General features: G+C 37.0%; 1 protein-coding gene across 1 annotated transcript; it reads left to right on the top strand.

The window, feature by feature from the left end:
• Positions 1-9,925: 9,925 nt before the first annotated feature.
• Positions 9,926-15,038, top strand: hddc2 (HD domain containing 2). The gene is made up of 6 exons (XM_006626449.3): positions 9,926-10,021; positions 10,306-10,427; positions 11,882-11,984; positions 12,356-12,424; positions 13,988-14,126; positions 14,868-15,038. The coding sequence occupies exons 1-6, from the start codon at positions 9,947-9,949 to the stop codon at positions 14,999-15,001; spliced, it is 642 nt and encodes a 213-aa protein (XP_006626512.2). The 5' UTR covers positions 9,926-9,946; the 3' UTR covers positions 15,002-15,038.
• The last annotated feature ends 1,955 nt before the right edge of the window (positions 15,039-16,993 follow it).

Genomic DNA, 16,993 nt, shown 5'->3' with positions numbered 1-16,993 from the left:
AGTGATGTAATTACTGAAGTACCGCAATGATCTGTGCTAGACTCAATGCACGTCCTTATTGATATCTTGAATTTATATCTCACATCTCATATTTTTCGATTTTACTCTGGCATCATTAGTAAACTTGTGAAGTGTGCAGATGACACAAGAGTTGGCAATCACCAGATTATACTGTATGTGGCAAAGGAAATATGAAAAGATAAACACGCTATTCAAGACACCTGGCAAACAACATTTGACACAGACAAGTGCAGGGTAATATATGTAGGTAGTTAACCATGTCCTCTATAAATATCCGATGAACTGAACGAGAGGAAGTAACTTAAGAAGGGGACTTTGGAGTTAAAACTGACTCATCACTGCTGTCGTCCAGATGTAAGAGACCTCATTTTGCAAAGAGCCTGTTGCAGAAGCTGATGTCATCGCCTCGATTCCCAGACAGGGTACAATTCTCCCCTGGCACCAGACCTGGGCTTGTGAGTACAGCAGCTCACTCCTCTCTAGGGAGTCATGCTGTGAGCTCCTAGCAAGGAGCAGAGCTGAGCCGTCACAGATCATGTTAATTGTGGAATTAGTATAAAACGTCCCTCCTTATTGGGATGAGTGCCAAACAGCTTCTACTACTTTTCATTTGAGAACATGACAATGAATATTGTGTGTATTCCAACATATGGTTAAAATTTCAATATTCATTTGTGTATCTGTAAATTCTTCAAATTCTCAAGTTACAAAGTTATATTTTGCAAAAGTGACACCAAATGCAGAAAAAAATATGAAAAACTAAATGTATGTTAACTTTGAATGTGGTGCCCTTTAAGATTCCTATTCAAACTTCCAGGAAAATAAATTCTGCTTACAAAACAAATTTTAAAAAAAATTAAAAATGCACATAGACACAACATGAGCTCAAGCTGCTGAGGATGTGAAAGGTGAAGTTCTAAATTGTAGTATTCAAAACAATTCTATGACTTTCTCTTTGAATTAGTTTCATGTGCAAACAGTTTACACTCATTAACAACCAGCTTCTAATATATTTCGTCAGGAGAACAAAAACAGAACTATATAGACTTTAAAATAACACAAACTGATTAAATATAACACAAGTGTCACAAGTACTAAAGTAATTCCATTTCCTAAATTTAAAACTAAAAAAAAATTAATCCACCATATTCTTTGAAAGATTTCTTAAATTTATAATATTCAATATTCACGATATTCAAATTCAACTCCAACTTTAGATAAAACAAGCAGTTTGAATATAAACATGGGATGCTTTTTGTGATGCGTGTTCATTTTATTTTCCTACTTTTCAAATTGCAAACACTTTTTTTGGCTCGGTCCAAAAAAGAAATGAATCAGCTGAAAAGTATCCCTTTGTGCTTGGTAATATTTAAACTCAAATCTGAAAACAATTTCACTGACAGATGGATGGTGTACCCTGAATAAATGTACAGTATGCATTCATGATCTCTGTATATTGCCACATACAGTAGAATCTCAGCAGGAGACTGGGTCCCCCTAGCTGTAATGCTGTGAAATTTCACACATGCAGTGTGAGGTTACATCTAGTCTCTGTATTACCGATTTCAATTGGTCTAAACTTTACTAAAAGCATCTGCAGTGATAGATGATATGCATTCACTGGACACGGTTATTAGTAGAAGTTAAATACTCTTTGAAATATCTTTAACAGTTTTCTTCTTTTTCTTCTTTACTTATTTTTTCATCTATCAGGGCTGGGAGAAAATTTACCACCTATTATTGACCATATATGTATAAAATAAAAGTGTTGATGCACACACTCGAACACATCAATATTGTTTCATTTAAATATATCATTGAATTATTGGCAAAGATTTTACAATATACTGTAACATTTCGATTGGAAGTTACATTCCTGAATGGAAACATAGCCAAGAGAAAAAAATAATAATTTTATATCAACCAAATTTTTGTTAAATAAATGGCATATATGTAGCCAGAAGTTAGACTCTGATGTTTCAGATTGAAACATTGAAGAAATATTATTTAGCATACTCCTGCAAATCCAGATGGGTTTCAGTGTTCCTCAAGAACAGAGCACAGAGAGCCTGTCTATGGAGTTTGTCCCTTCCAGCGTCACTGAATTGGTTAAATGTCTTGTCAGTGCTCAAATTATTCTAAAAGCAATTATTTTTTCCTTTCACCTAGGAATGAAGATGATATTTTGTAAATAATTAAAAGCCTTTAACATTTTATTACAAACGTGTTTGTCCTAGAAGGTTGTAGCTCTGGTGGTGATAGTTTTTTATTTCGTTGCTGCATTTATGTTTAATAACTCTCAGTTTTCACCCCGCAGTTATTTAATATCCAAAAGATGATGTTTCTGTTCTAACAGGGAAATATTTAATTACAAGGAGATGTTCTAACGTAAGTATTTTTTACAATTGAATTCGGTTTTCGGACAACAAATGTTGGCTAATTTCTGCTTTGGGGCGTTAATGTGCGTGACATCCTCGACTTCTCGATGTCTGTGAAATCAAAGGAAAGAAGTCATTAATTAAAAAGTTATTTTCTTCTGTACTTCATGTATGACGAAAGCAACAAAAGCCTCCTCTTTCCTGAGGATATAGATCCCTCTTTTCTTCACGGTGACCTGTCTTTGTAGCCCAGGCAAGGTCACACACTTCAGGGTCTCTGCTCCTTTGTGACGCGCTGTGCTCTCCCACTACGCGGCGCCTCATGTTTCGCCTGCCCTGGCCCTAACCCTTCTCCATTCACATGGCCTGCAAGAACAGAGGGCTCTGCTGCTTGACAGCCTCTCCACACAATGAGCTGACTTGGGAGAGCAAGTGAGGCCTATTTGTTTGCCATGATTTCCACGGAATCAGAGCTGACACAAAGCTCCACTTGGCGAATAGCGTGCTACAGCAGCCAGCACAAGCAGCTGGGGGGATTCCAGCGCTGCAGATCTATTACACGTTGCCCTGGTAACCCGTGGAAGGATGTGTACTTTATTTACTTGTTTTGCACTTTTTGCCAGAAAACTTGTTTGAAGCTGTTAAATAAGAACTAGCAGAGAGCAGGTGCGGGATATCATACCAGCGCTTATTCTGTGAAGACAAGAATAGCCGCTCTGTGATGTTTTTAAGCACTTGACTCCTTTTCCCCCAGGTTGAAAACGTTAGTTGGGTGTGTGGTATATGGTAAGACAGCCTTATATATCAACGCAAAAATTAAAGAATGAACTTCACACATTTTTATTAACAGATAGCAATAATTCAGCTTTCATCATTGCAATCTCTTTTGAAAGAACCGTGCCTCCTTACTGTTGGAAATATAGATATTTGGTAATAAAATGTTAGAATAAATACAGGGAGTAGAAATTTCACACTACCACAACACAGAAACGTTTTGAGGAATAATTGACAATTTCATCCTTGATCGCAGGACATTTTATATCCACTTTAAAAAGAGATTTTATATTTATGTATTTCATTTCAAGAAACACGTTCCTCCTTTCTCTACAGAGTTCATATTTAATCTTGCTTTCCTTTTCTTCAGGTTGGGTTATTAACTTACGAGCCCCCGAGGGATTGTCATCTCCACCTGGCACAACGGTGACGTCTGTGATGTCTGACACAGCTTAAAGGAACTAAAGATTTTGTCTCTACACAGACTTTCAGCCGTCTTGTTGAAAATGTGTTTCAATGAATCCACATATTTGCAGAATAAATCAAAATGCATGCTTAAGAGTACTGAAAATGTATCTGCTGTGATAATGTTTAAACTTTTTTAAAAATTCACTTGTTTGAAACAGGCTGCTGAAAAAGTGTCAGGAAGAAGCATGCTTACTTCTGAGCTTTTTAGGCTGAGTTAGGTTTAGGATTAGAATAACCAGAAATCTTTAGCTTCACTTATTATTATTTTTGTATTTAAATGTAAGATGTTAAGAGAGGGCAGCATGTAGGTTGTGCTTTTGTCCAAATTTTTTGAGTCCATTTCAGACTATCACTACTGTTAAAACTATGCAATGTAAACAGCAATTTTACGGTAAAAACGAAAAATCATTTTCCTGCATTTCAAGTACATCCACAAACACAGCCATGTCATCAATAAATGTCTGCCTTTTTTGGGAGGAAAGCTAACCCTAACCCTAGTTCAGGCTTTATTTCAGATTTTCTGAAATCTTTGTCTATTGGGCTCAGCTGTTTTGCAGATTTTCAAGAATGGAAGTATGAAGGTTCTTGTGCCCTATACCCATAGGAACCCAAAAGCTTATGTGTGTTAATGTATTTTACATAAATATCATAATATTGATGTGTCTTGTAAGGCCTTGCATGTGGTACTGGAGAGCAAAAGCTTACCAAAAACAATGCACTTCCCTTGAGTGAGAGTGAAACATCCTGTTAAATAGGAATGTTGATATTAGTTCATTTCCTAAGGTAGACTAAATGCTTCCAAAGCTTTCTGTGGACACCTGGACATTCCCCAAGGACCACCTTCAGATGATGAATATTCACCAGAAAATTCAGAACTGTTTCATTGCCTTAGGCTTATTGTGATTTTTTTAGTCCACCTCCATTATTTTGAAGTAATAATGCTGGTTCTGAACAGAGCAGTGTAAGAAAGTAATTTTAAGGTAGGACATGTTTACAGGTCCCAATATAAAGTGAAACTGTGTATATCACCAATTATCTAGTTTTACGGAGAACTATACCATCTTAACCACATAATTTCTTTTTACACTCACTAATCAATTAATCACTAATTCTAGAAAAAACACACACCTTTTTATTTCAGAGGGGCATAATGCTTTGTGTCCTGAAGAGTAAACTTGTGCTATTACATTATACAACCAATGTGTTCATGCTTTTTTGCAGGGACAGAAAATTCCTGATCCTGCAAAGTCCAGAGTCTAGAAATTATTGGTAAAACTGAAGATGAATTAGAGCTTTTTTACGCTTTGGAGCATTGAATGTCTATTGGTATTGTGCTGCTTAAAAACTTTAACAGGTCTGTATGTCATCACTCCACAAGGGAGATCAATGTGTAATTGGTGGTGCAGGGGACAGAGGGTTAGAATAACAGCCAGGCTCTGAGTGCGAGTCTGAGGTGGTCTTCAGAGCAGCATGAGTGATTTGAGACCTGAGTGTGCCCAGTAAACATCCCGAGTGGAACAGCAGCAGGGTTCAAATCGATTCTCATGAGAAACACTGCAGCCTCAGACCCTGCGCGTCACACGTGTGAGCTGAAGGATTCTCAGGATAGCTCAAGAACATCGAAATTCAAAAAAGATTTCCCAGGCCATTTTTAGCACAGACCTACAAGAATAGCAAGGGGGTAAGACAGGGGTTAAAGGTTGGACTGCCAAAAAAACAACCAAAAGCATGCTAAAAATAGAATTTAGGAGATTATCACAGCTTCCAGCCATACTCCAAGATGAACTGTTAGCTACTACTGAGTGTCTGTGTTCTGCCACAGGGAGAGAAAAGGAAGGAACAACTTGTTTCCTGTAAATAGAGAGAAGAAAATTACACCTATCATTGTTTCGACAACGGAAGCTGAATGCATTTTTTTTCTTTTTCTCCTGACACCTGTCATCTCTACCTGCAGAAGAATATGTCCTAAGGGTCTTTTGGAGCCATCAAATTTATATATGGAAAGTCTCAGTGTCAGATGAAATTCTAGGCAGATGAATAGCACTCTGCTTTAAAGGAATGTGGGAAGTGTTTTAATAACTCCTCTGAACAAGTCTTTGCCCCAGCAGGGAACTTGTCCAATCTTGAAGTCGGAAATGTGTCAAAAAGGGGTTTTAACATGTACTCCTGGAGAGAAATGTCAATCCATTTTCTTTTAGGACAAAAACTGGTGAGATGGGTTTTAATAATTAACTGTCAAAAATATGCTAGAGTTAATCAAATCTTCCTAAAGCATCTCAGTCTCTTTAAGCTGTAAACTTTTACTGCACATAATGTGGACAGCTAACATGACAGTTATCTACTGAAATTCTATTTGCTTTTCATTTTCAAGAAAAGATTCAAATTTACTTTGATATCCGGCCTCATTGAACAGGCTGATAATCTTGGTGCTTCTTAGAAATTTTTCTCTTGAATTTGGTAAAGTGTTTGTTTGGTCTGATTTTTCAGGAGCAAAATAACACCTATAATTAGGAGAACATTATTTAAACATGGTAAAAATTATATTTTCCACCTTCAGACTATTTTAGAAACCAAGGTTTCTGTGTAATAAACACCCTAGATTACCTAACAGATGTTGTTCCTTAATGCACAAGCAGAATCCTAAGAGAACAAATAAAGAGAGAACAGGCACATTATGTCTTTCATAGCTTTCCACTGTGCTCAATATCAGTGACTGTTGATCACAAACGACTCATCACTTTATATTATGTGTGCAAAACATGAAATGAGTTACGAGACTGTAACGTCTGGTCTTTCACTTTAACATACAGTAGCAAAGATACAAATATCCAGTAATTCAGCTCATGGAGTGTTTTTTGTGTACTTCGAAAATGTAAAAGCCTTTTCAGGAAGCCCTACGGGAAGGAAGTGCTGTGTGCTGTCCGGGTGGAAGAGAGACGTGGAGCGAGTGGAGAGGAAGAGGCTGACACTCGCTGATGAGATTAACCACAGACACCAACAGACACCACAAATAGCATCACAGCTGAACTCATCCAGGAAGGAAGTGTCTGCATCCCCAGTTCTCAGAGCACAAGAAAAGGTGGAGCTGAATGACATGACTGCCCAGCAGCTCAGCAGAAAAAAAAAAGAGAGAGACGTTCAGATTTCAAACGCTTTCAAAAACCAGTAAATAATCTGATCACGTGTATCGATCTGAAATTAAAGATGAGTGACACTCAAAAAAAGGCATGCCTTTGCCTTTAACTGTCCTTTCACATCTCAGAAACAGCATGGGCTGCGCTTACAGCACCCCACAGCTTGGATCTCTGTATACATTATCAGAACTATTTGTTCTCTTGCTTGCTTAATTTAAATCCATTTTTATTCAAATGTGACAGAAAAGATTCAGATATTACCCATCAGCACACGATGCATTTGGAATTGAACATTTTTTCCTTAATAAAACAGAAACCTTTTGTATATATAATGATTAGGATACAACTACAAAGCCAGGATTGATAGAAGATTTTTGTGTTCATTATACTGAATAGTTATAACACTTCTGAGTACCTTTGGAAACACCTGCTATCAAGTCATGTCCTCTTAGACTTTTTTGTCTAACAGTGAATATGGCTAAAATACTGTAAATCACTACATTCAAACAATTAAACAATGTTTTTCACTGATTTATCACATACATGACCACACAATATCACATAAAAAGTTTAGTCATTAAAATAATTATCAATCACATTTAGATATGAAAATGCCATCAAATACAGATACGATGGTAACAGTATCTGTTTAATTACATAGTGTCCACATCCAAAGAGCTTGTAGATCAGTTACAGTACAGACTTCAAAGAATTAATGAAAAAGTTAATAAACACTTTATGTGAAAAGTGGAGTAGTACAGCATATACTGTTTGGTTGTTTGATTCTAGTGCATTAACAGAAAATGTCATCTCAATATAAATAAAGACAGACAAACTTTGAATCAGACACTGTTTTTGAAGGTTACAATTGTCTTCCAGAAGACATGTAAAGCTATAATTAGGAGAACATTATTTAAACATGGTAAAAATTATATTCTCCACCTTCAGACTATTTTAGAAACCAAGGTTTCTGTGTAATAAACACCCTAGATTACCTAGGGCTAAACTGACATCACAAACATGACAACAATAGATAGTTTACGTTTGGGTCAAATGGTATCAGTGTCAGCAATAATTTTCTCAATGCCAGCACCATGTCTTTTTGATAACTGTAAGGCAAAATATGGGTGTTTTACTGTGCATAGTAGTCCACCATGATTTATGGCAAGGCAATCAACAGATTAATTTTCAGATTATTAGACTAATAATAATAATTATTCCTTACAGTTATATAGCACTTTTCTGGAAACTCAAAGCACTTTACAGGTAAAAGAGACTCCCCTCCAGCACCAGTGTGCAGCTCCACCCTGGCTGATGCGCCAGTACACTCATCACACACCAGCTCTCAGTGGGGAGGAGAACAGAGTGATGAAGCCAGTTCATAGATGGGGATTATTAGGAAGCTATGATTGGTAAGGGCCAATGGGAAATTTGGCCAGGACACCGGGGTAACACCCCTACTCTTTTTGAGAAATGCTCTGAGGTTTTTAATGACCACAGAGAGTCAAGACCTCAGTTTTATGTCTCATCTGAAGGACGGCATCTTTTTACAGTATAGTGTCCCCGTCACTATACTGGGGCATTAGGACCCACACAGACCGCAGGTTGACCACACCCTACTAGCCCCTCTTAACACCTCTTCCAGCAGCTACTGTACCTCAGCTTTCCCAGGAGTCTCCCATCCAGATACTGACCAGGCTCACACCTGCTGAGCTTCAGTGGGCTTCCAGTGGTGAGTTGCAGGGTGACATGGCTGTAGGCCACATCATAAATTATTAAAGATAAGAGAAAGCAAGTGCCTTAAATATACTTAAAAACTTGAAAACACTTTGGAGATCACAAAGGCTTATTCGAATTCATGAATTCAATTTAGTGTGAAAATGTGTGGTGAAAACACTTATGAGAGGTACAGTAATCTTACAGTTTTTCAGCTCTCAGAGACGTCTGCTGTCCATGTTTAAAGACACTTCCTCATAGTTTCCGCCTGTGCCTGCTGGTTAGGGTTTTCTTGTTGTTTCTCAAGATGTCTGTTAGGCCAACTTTGTTGTTACATGTGAGGATTCTGAAGACTTCAGCTGAGTCCCTCTCAGCCATCTACAGTATGTCCAGGACTCGGGAGGCTCCGTTCTTTTAGCTTGTCAGTCTACTCTGGGACATTCCTGCCGCCCCCAGAATGTACAGATTTCTCTTCTTTCTCTTCTCTAGGCTGATGCCAGATGAGTAAAACTTTTTTTAAATATAATTTGACGACAAAGATTGCTCAAACTATTCTAAATGACACACTACAGTTGCATATGACAAATGTAAGATAATATTGCTTGTGGAATTCTATTATAATATATTATCTTGACATGATGCCTTTATTTGCTGCACATAGTTTCAGTCATGGATATGTATTCTTTACCTCCATTCCCCAGTTTTCTGCTGCAGCGTACAAATATTAGCTCAAAAACCATACTTATTTTCAGAATTGAACCATGCTAATAACGTCTGTTAATAAATGATTACCATGTATATTAAACTAATTTTTCTACACATACAGTTGTCGGCATTTCTCTACACCATAGGTTCAAAGTTAAGCTCATCTAAACCGGGTCCTGCGGTCTTAAAAATGTAAATACGTCTCCATATTGAATAAATAATACAAGGTGGGAACTGCATTAGTAAAAGCTGGACATCTCGTATGAATTCTGAAATTCGTGTCCGAGACCATTACTGTATCTTTCTTTCTAATGGCCTCAGTAAATGCAAATTTAACCTAAGCGTTTTCACTTGTTTAACACCTTTGATTTGATCATTTCTTGAACAGAGTAATTGAACAGCATCCAACTTAATGCCAAACATGGATTAAGTCAGTTGCTTACAGTATATCTCCATTCTGCTTACAAGTACAGTATATCAGGTGGCAATGTAATAATGTGACAATATTATAAAAAGTGTATATTACTGTGTTTCACTTTATATCACCATTTCATATAACGAAAGTCCACCCATTAGTCAAGAGGAAGACTTTCTTTGCTGGAGACTTGTGTCCGCTGCCGCCCATTATAAATGATTAGCAATGCAAGGTAAGGGTTCCCCCTGCTGGTCGCAGTTGTGTAGCATCTCCCACACTAAAAAACACGTGTCTTTTCTTCTCCTATGTTTTCTTCCGGTTCGCCACTAAAGAATATGGCAACACCTTCAGTGCCCGCAGATAACATGAAGAATTTGCTACAGTTCATGAAACTCATAGGACAGCTAAAGGTAGTTAAAGGTCTAATGTCATAGCAGTTGCTACAATTCTGAATGATACAAATCGACGCTCTTTTGTGCGTTCAATAAAGTTCCTTACAGGAGGAAGGAAATGAATGGATCTGCTAGTGTGTATGGTGTCTGAGAGAGTCACAAATCAAATGAAAATTAATAACAATACAGTTGTGAACGGTACATTAAAGTACGAGTAGTAATTATCCTGCAATGCAATGTTGATTACTTGCTAAATGCTTGTTTTTACGTATCTTTTTCTGTTGTTTCTGCACGCAATGAAGCGAACTCCTCGGACGGGCTGGGTTTACAGGAATGTGCTCAACCCGGAGAGTGTGTCCGACCACATGTACAGAATGTCTTTAATGGCCCTGACTATCGGAGACCGCAACATCAACAGAGGCAGGTAGGGTGGCCTGCCCCTTCTGTGACTGGTTTACGGCGGCTTTGAAGCACAACGATACGTTTAGTATAGCTTTAAGCTCAGAAGTCGAATGTGCATTTTCGCCTTTAACTGTAAATCACATTTTAGAATGGAATATGAAATGCTGTTTAGATTGTATAGTGTGTGTTTTCAATGATGAGTTTATCATTTGAAGTTGCTGATGAATTCCAATTCAAAATCAAAAACAGGAATACTTATACATCGTTACAAACAATACTGATTGTAATGTCTAAAACATGATTCAAACACGATTTTTAAAAACCCCGTTCTTTAAGGAGATGTTGAAGTAGTACAGTAATCTTTTATTCTTGTTTTACTAATTTTATGTAGTGTGTTATTATCTAGTTTTACTGGGGGAACTAATTCAAGAGGCTGAAGACAACTCTACTGTAGGTCTGTAGTCTGTAGAAGGGAAATAGGGTCATTTCTTTGGAATCACAGGTCATTTAATTTTGGACTTGTCTCTTCAAATTATCATGCTACCAAGTTAACCCTCCAAAGGCAGAAATACAGCAGAAAACATCTGTAGAATATATGAGCAAAATCATCTGTGATTCATGCCAGTTCAAAGGGATTATATTTAATTGAAATGTTATACTAGAAGATGTTGATTTTTAAATAATAAACCACTAGATGGAGCACTCGTTATTAATTTAAACCAAGAGTATTGCAGCCTACAGTACCTTAGCGTTTACTACATTTGGTTTATTTCCGAATGATATTTCCACCAAATAAAATCTGTTGCTTTGTTTTTTTAATTCCTCTTCAGTGGGATCTTCTTTAAATGATCGTCCCAGAAATGTTAAATGTAACATATGGAAATACTGCAGCTGGGAATGCTTTAGCAAGAGTGAAAAAGCATTTTCTTTAAATTATGGGACTGCAATAGGTGTTTGTAACGAGAAGAGTAATAATAATGATACTGACATTAACAAGACACTGCTATCCTAGTGCCTTAAGGGTTCAGTCTTATTTCCCACTGGTGATCATTGATATTAATACATGTATGAAAAATACAAAAATACCATATTGTGCTTATTAAACTCTTCACCCATTGTAGTTATTTCCATTATCTGTGCATTTCACCAGGTCGTATAAATACAGTTATGTCTTTAAATTCACTGTTAGTATCACAATATGAGTAATTTCAAAGCTATGAGTGTCCAAAGCCCTTGCTTGTATTTAGATCCATACAGTTAAGACCACAGAAAAGCTATGAGTTAACTGCAGTGGCTTAGACGTTTTAGCAAGTGTTGTGTGGTATAATGTCTTTGACCTGCATTTATGCCCACTGTATGAATATCACAAACTTTGATACTTAATGTGTTTGACAAACAGGGGTTTAGCTGTTTAGATGTAGTCAGTGTGAAGCAGTTACAGTGCAGCTGCTTTGACCTGTAAACCCACTGTTTCAGATGTATGCAGCTGGCCTTGGTCCATGATATGGCAGAATGTATTGTTGGTGACATTGCCCCTGCAGACAAAGTCAGCAAGGAGGAGAAGCACAGAAGAGAGAAGGTAATTATATATTGCAGCTCACAACAGTGAAGGGATAACTATGCACATGCTCACATCTCGGTTACAACATATGGGAGATTGCACTGTGTAAGTGGAGTTAACGTTAAGCTCTAATTACACTGTAATAACACCACATTTGTTGGATTCTGAACAAGGCTTTTCTGTTTGTTGCGGAGGTGACTCTTTGTGCATTTCAGATTGAAGATCAAACAATAAAAGAAAAGAATGCTTTTCTTTTAAAATTGCACATCCTTTAAAACCTGCACACGTGTACTGGAGTGCACTGTGAGTGAACCTGGAGAGTATATTAGAGGCTGTATTCTCAAGCATTTAGTGCCATCATGCCATCTTTTGTGAACCCTGTCTTCTAGGAAGCAATGAAACATTTGACTGGCTTATTATCAGAAGACATGAAGAAAGAAATATATGACTTATGGGAGGTAAGATGGACAATTTCTGTGTCCTGAAATTACAAGTAGATATTAAATAGTGTCATTTAATATCTACTATCATTACTATTACTATTAAATAGTAATGGGTGCTTTTCTGTTCCTTGTGCCTTGCACTTTTGGACAGCAGTTTTCAAGTCTATCCACAGATACTGAATAGAATTCAAGTTGCAATTGTGGCTGGGCCACCCAAGGACATTCACATTTTTATTCTTAAGCCACTCCTGTCTTTAGGCCTTGTGCTCTGGGTCATTGTCTTGCTGAAATTTGAATTTTTGTTCCATTTTTTACCTGAATCAGGTTTTTCTTTAAAATTTGACAGTACTTTGATGGAAACTTTGATGGTTTCCATCAGTCTTAACAGATTTCCAAGCAGCAATATCTCTTCTATAATGTGGAGACCAAAATTTTACACAATATTAAAAACAAAGCCTCCCTAGTGCATTACACAATTTTAATATAACATCTCTTGACTAAGTGATGCGTGAGATAAAAGTTAGACCAGAAATTTCCAGTTTTTGTCTTGTCGATCATAAAACCTTTCACTGCATGTTTGCATTATCACTTAGCTTCTTTTTTGCAAGCCTAATGCTTGATTTGAGTTTTTTTCTTGTCGGTTACATACAAGCCCCCTTTGCGGACTGACCCGTGTACTTTTTGACCCAGGGGTATTTTCTCTCAGGCTAGCTATTGAGCCCTGCAACTCTTTCAAAGTTGCCGCTGGTCTCACAGTGGTGTTTCTCTCCAGTTTCCTCCTTGTTCAGCTGCTTAGTTTGAAGGGACCAGGTCTGCGTACCTTCCATTTCTGAATGATTGCCTTCACCACGACAAAAGAGATATTACGAGTCTTTGAAATGTTTATATACCTTCACCTGATCCTTGGCTTCAGACAGGTCTATTCTAGAGTTCCCTCATCTTTATGGTTCAATCTTTGCCTTAAACTCCCTACCTGACAGATGGACCGTACACAGTGTGGTGTACTTATTCTGAAATCCGGAGAACCACTAGTATTGTACACTCACACAATGATTATTCGACTAATAGTGTGGCTCATGTACCTACAGTACATTAATTTAGGTTTGCTACAGCCAAGGTTTTGAATACTTATGCGATCATGAGTTTCCATTTTTTCCTACCAATCTATTTACCTTTTAGTTTTTTGCTTTGAATCAGTGGACTAGGTAGTGTATATAACAAATGTTAATTGCTACTTCAAAGTGTCAGTTACTGCTGGCTTTAAGCAGTTAGCTTTGCAAAAAATCTGCAAGGGTCTGAATACTTCTTTAAGGCACTGTATAATTCTTAACAAATTTTAATTTTTAGATTTATCTGTAGTATTGTTAAATAAGCTCGTATATAAGCTTCATTCGAATCGGTTATAATTTGTAGAGGCATATTCAAAAGTACTTTGGATGTACATTTGCAATATATTGTAATATCAGTTACCTTTCCCAGAGGACCCTGTTCTTAATAACTTGAAGGAAGGTTTGAACATGGAAATTGTATTAACAGATATGTTGGTGTTGCTTCTGAGCAGTGTTTTTCTATTGCTAGGAGTACGAGTATCAGGCCAGCCCAGAGGCCAAGCTGGTGAAAGAACTTGACCGGTTTGAGATGATTCTACAGGCACATGAGTATGAGACGCTTGAGAACAAACCTGGTCGACTGCAAGACTTTTTTGATTCCACTAATGGTATGTTTGTCTTTCATCATCACCGCCTGTCATACTTTACAGGGTTCATTTTATTTATCAAACTTCTTTAAGTTAACTTGTTACTTCTATTAAAATAATGCTGGAGGCAGTCTTTTAGAACAATATCACTAACATCAAGTATACACATGGAACAGGTAAAGGTTTATTCTTTTATTCTAGAATTAATAAAATGTATTCTAGAAAGGTTTATTCTAGACTTTATAAAAGACTTAATAAAGTCTTATCTATCTATCTTATTCCATGCTGAAAAGAGACGAATGAAAACCAAACGTTTCGGCTGTGGAGACTTTTTCAGGTGTGCTCACATGCTCACACCTTGTGTTTTCTTTCTTCTCTTTTCAACATGGAATAAACCAGTTAGTTGTTCCTTTGCAGCCTACGCATGCTGACGCAGCTACCCGCCATCAAATATACACTCTCATTTCTGTAAGAATAATGAGGATTACCACCATAGTTTTATTGAAATTTCTAGCAGCCAAAGTGAGTGTTCTGTTCATGTTCTGCAGTTGGAATGTCAGTTGGCAACATACAGCTTGCTTTTTATGTTCTTTATATGACTTTATGTTGTACATACAGTACAGCATGTATATTAGGGGTAGGCTAGTTTGTGAAAGGGTTAATTTAGTGCAGTGTACCAAGTCTATTTAAATTTTACACAGTCTGTGTAAAATGGTATGAAACAAAAGCCCCTTTTTATGGAACACATTTTTCCTCTCACAGGCAAATTTCAGCATCCTGAGCTCCTCGAGTTAGTAAAAAGTTTAAATGAAGAAAGAAACATGCAACTAGCTGCTACAGGGAGCAGTCCTGACCGAGGTGCATCACTGCCAGGGGACAGAGTTTCACCACCTTAGTTGCAACAACGGTTTATAATAAAATATATTTTAATAATTCTTGCCTTATCTTCATTTGATGTTTCTAAGCTATTTTATAGCACATTTTCTTCATTGTTTTTCCATCTGAGTAACAAAAAACCTACTGTTTCTGAGTGAGCCGAAGGCCTGTGATGATTAAGCTGTGGTTATATGTGTCATGTGTCAAAACAAATGTACAAAAACAAGAAGATTTTTTTCATCCTTAAACCTTTACTAAAGCTGTACACATTTTTGAGATAGGGGACATGATTCTGAATAAGATTACTTTTAAATGTATAGCCAGGGAATCTACATTAAGGTTATTATTGTTAGGAGAAACAATTTGTCGTTCATCTTTATAGGTGATTCGTAATTCTGAATGTCTTAGTTTTTATAGTGTAAGATACTGATGCAAATTAAATCGACATAATAGGTTTTCATGAGCGAGGGATATAAACCATGTAAACATGTTTTGGGTATTTCAACATATTAAATGCCAGAAAGTTACATTGCTTAATACATGAGGCATAGTTTTAAGATAACGTAGGGGTTTTGCCTTAAATTAAAATGAAAACAATGGCTCAATTCCATGCTGAAAAGTAAAAAGAAGAAAAAGCAACATTTAAGCTATTGGGCCTTCTTGGGTGCGCAGGATTGAGGGAGAGAACAGGAATCTGAGGAAAAAAAGAGAGCAAAGTGAATGAGGGGAGGTGAGAAAGGTGTGAATCAGTTTTTTATAATCCTACTCTCTCCTTTTTCCTGCAGTGCTGGTGTATTTAGGGGAAGCAAACATCATCCGATTACCAGACAGTCAAACAGTAGAACCACTTAGAGCTCGGGAATTTTCCTTAGGAATCGGAGGTAATTTAATTTCCTAATAAGTCTGTCTGAATATGTTGAAAAATCTTTCGACACGAAAGGATGAGAATAAATGTATCCAAAAATAGAAACCATTAATTATTGTATGAATCATATTATGTTTAAATGAAACTTAATCATGTTTAATAATAGATCTACATCCAAAAGTTCCCAAGTGCACCCTAATAGTAAATTAATAATAACAATAGATCAACATCATCACAAAAAATATTTAATGGGTACAATATTACCTGCCACCAAACAAAATCAGGGCAGTGAAAGAAGACCCAGGACTCAGTAAATACCTATTTGAATAACCGGTTGTTGCAGTAGTGGTGCTCAGGGCGTACTGTATGTAGTGCTTCAGCAACATTCAGAAAGAAATTAGCCACTCGTTGGCTGTTCAGGGAATGTATGAATGAAGTTTCACAATTTTATATGCCTTTCAAAACCTCCATCCATTTACTGATTGCTGCCTTGCACACCTGGAATACGTTATGTCATTTTCCATCTCTCCAGCCCCTCTCCCCACTCCCACTTTTTGACCTGTTTACCCCACCACTTTTGCCCATCTTGCTCTCTCTCCCAGCATACCTGAATTCAAAGCCAAAATGCTTTTTTCTTCTAATTTTGTAACAGTCGCAACTCATTCCATTAGACCTAGTTACTGAACACATAAACACAAGACTACCTGTGAACACATTTCAGTATTGTACTTGGACAGAAACATTTACAAAAGAGGAACCGGTGTATATTGTGTATGTTTGCATACTGTATAGTGTACGAACTTTGACCTTACAGCAACGTTAGTTTTTAAAAAAACAAGTATTTTGTGTTATATTAACATCTTATAATAATCTTCAAAGGAACAAGTAATAGGTTTATTCCATGCTGAAAAAAACAACGTTTCGGCTGTGGAGCCTTCTTCATGTGTGAGGGCTCCACGGCCGAAATGTTGTATTTTCTTTCTTCTTTTTTTAGCATGGAATAAACCTGTTACTTGTTCCTTTGCAGCCTACGCATGCTGACGCAGCTACCCACCTGAACTTATAATAATCTTGTCCACTGGTCCTAGATCATGATGTAAGTAAAAGAGGGAACTTAGTTATAAAAAACATTCAAAGGTAACCAGTG

The sequence above is a fragment of the Lepisosteus oculatus genome, chromosome 2 (genome assembly GCF_040954835.1).
Source record: "Lepisosteus oculatus isolate fLepOcu1 chromosome 2, fLepOcu1.hap2, whole genome shotgun sequence".
In the NCBI taxonomy this organism is placed as follows: Eukaryota; Metazoa; Chordata; class Actinopteri; order Semionotiformes; family Lepisosteidae; genus Lepisosteus; species Lepisosteus oculatus.
This window is presented reverse-complemented; position numbering and strand designations above follow the sequence as displayed.

Coding starts and splice junctions, on each gene's coding strand:
- hddc2 (XM_006626449.3), top strand. CDS start 9,947: ATGGCAACACCTTCAGTGCCCGCAGATAACATGAAGAATTTGCTACAG. Junction 10,428..11,881: donor CGCAACATCAACAGAGGCAG/GTAGGGTGGCCT, acceptor CCACTGTTTCAG/ATGTATGCAGCTGGCCTTGG. Junction 14,127..14,867: donor CTTTTTTGATTCCACTAATG/GTATGTTTGTCT, acceptor TTCCTCTCACAG/GCAAATTTCAGCATCCTGAG.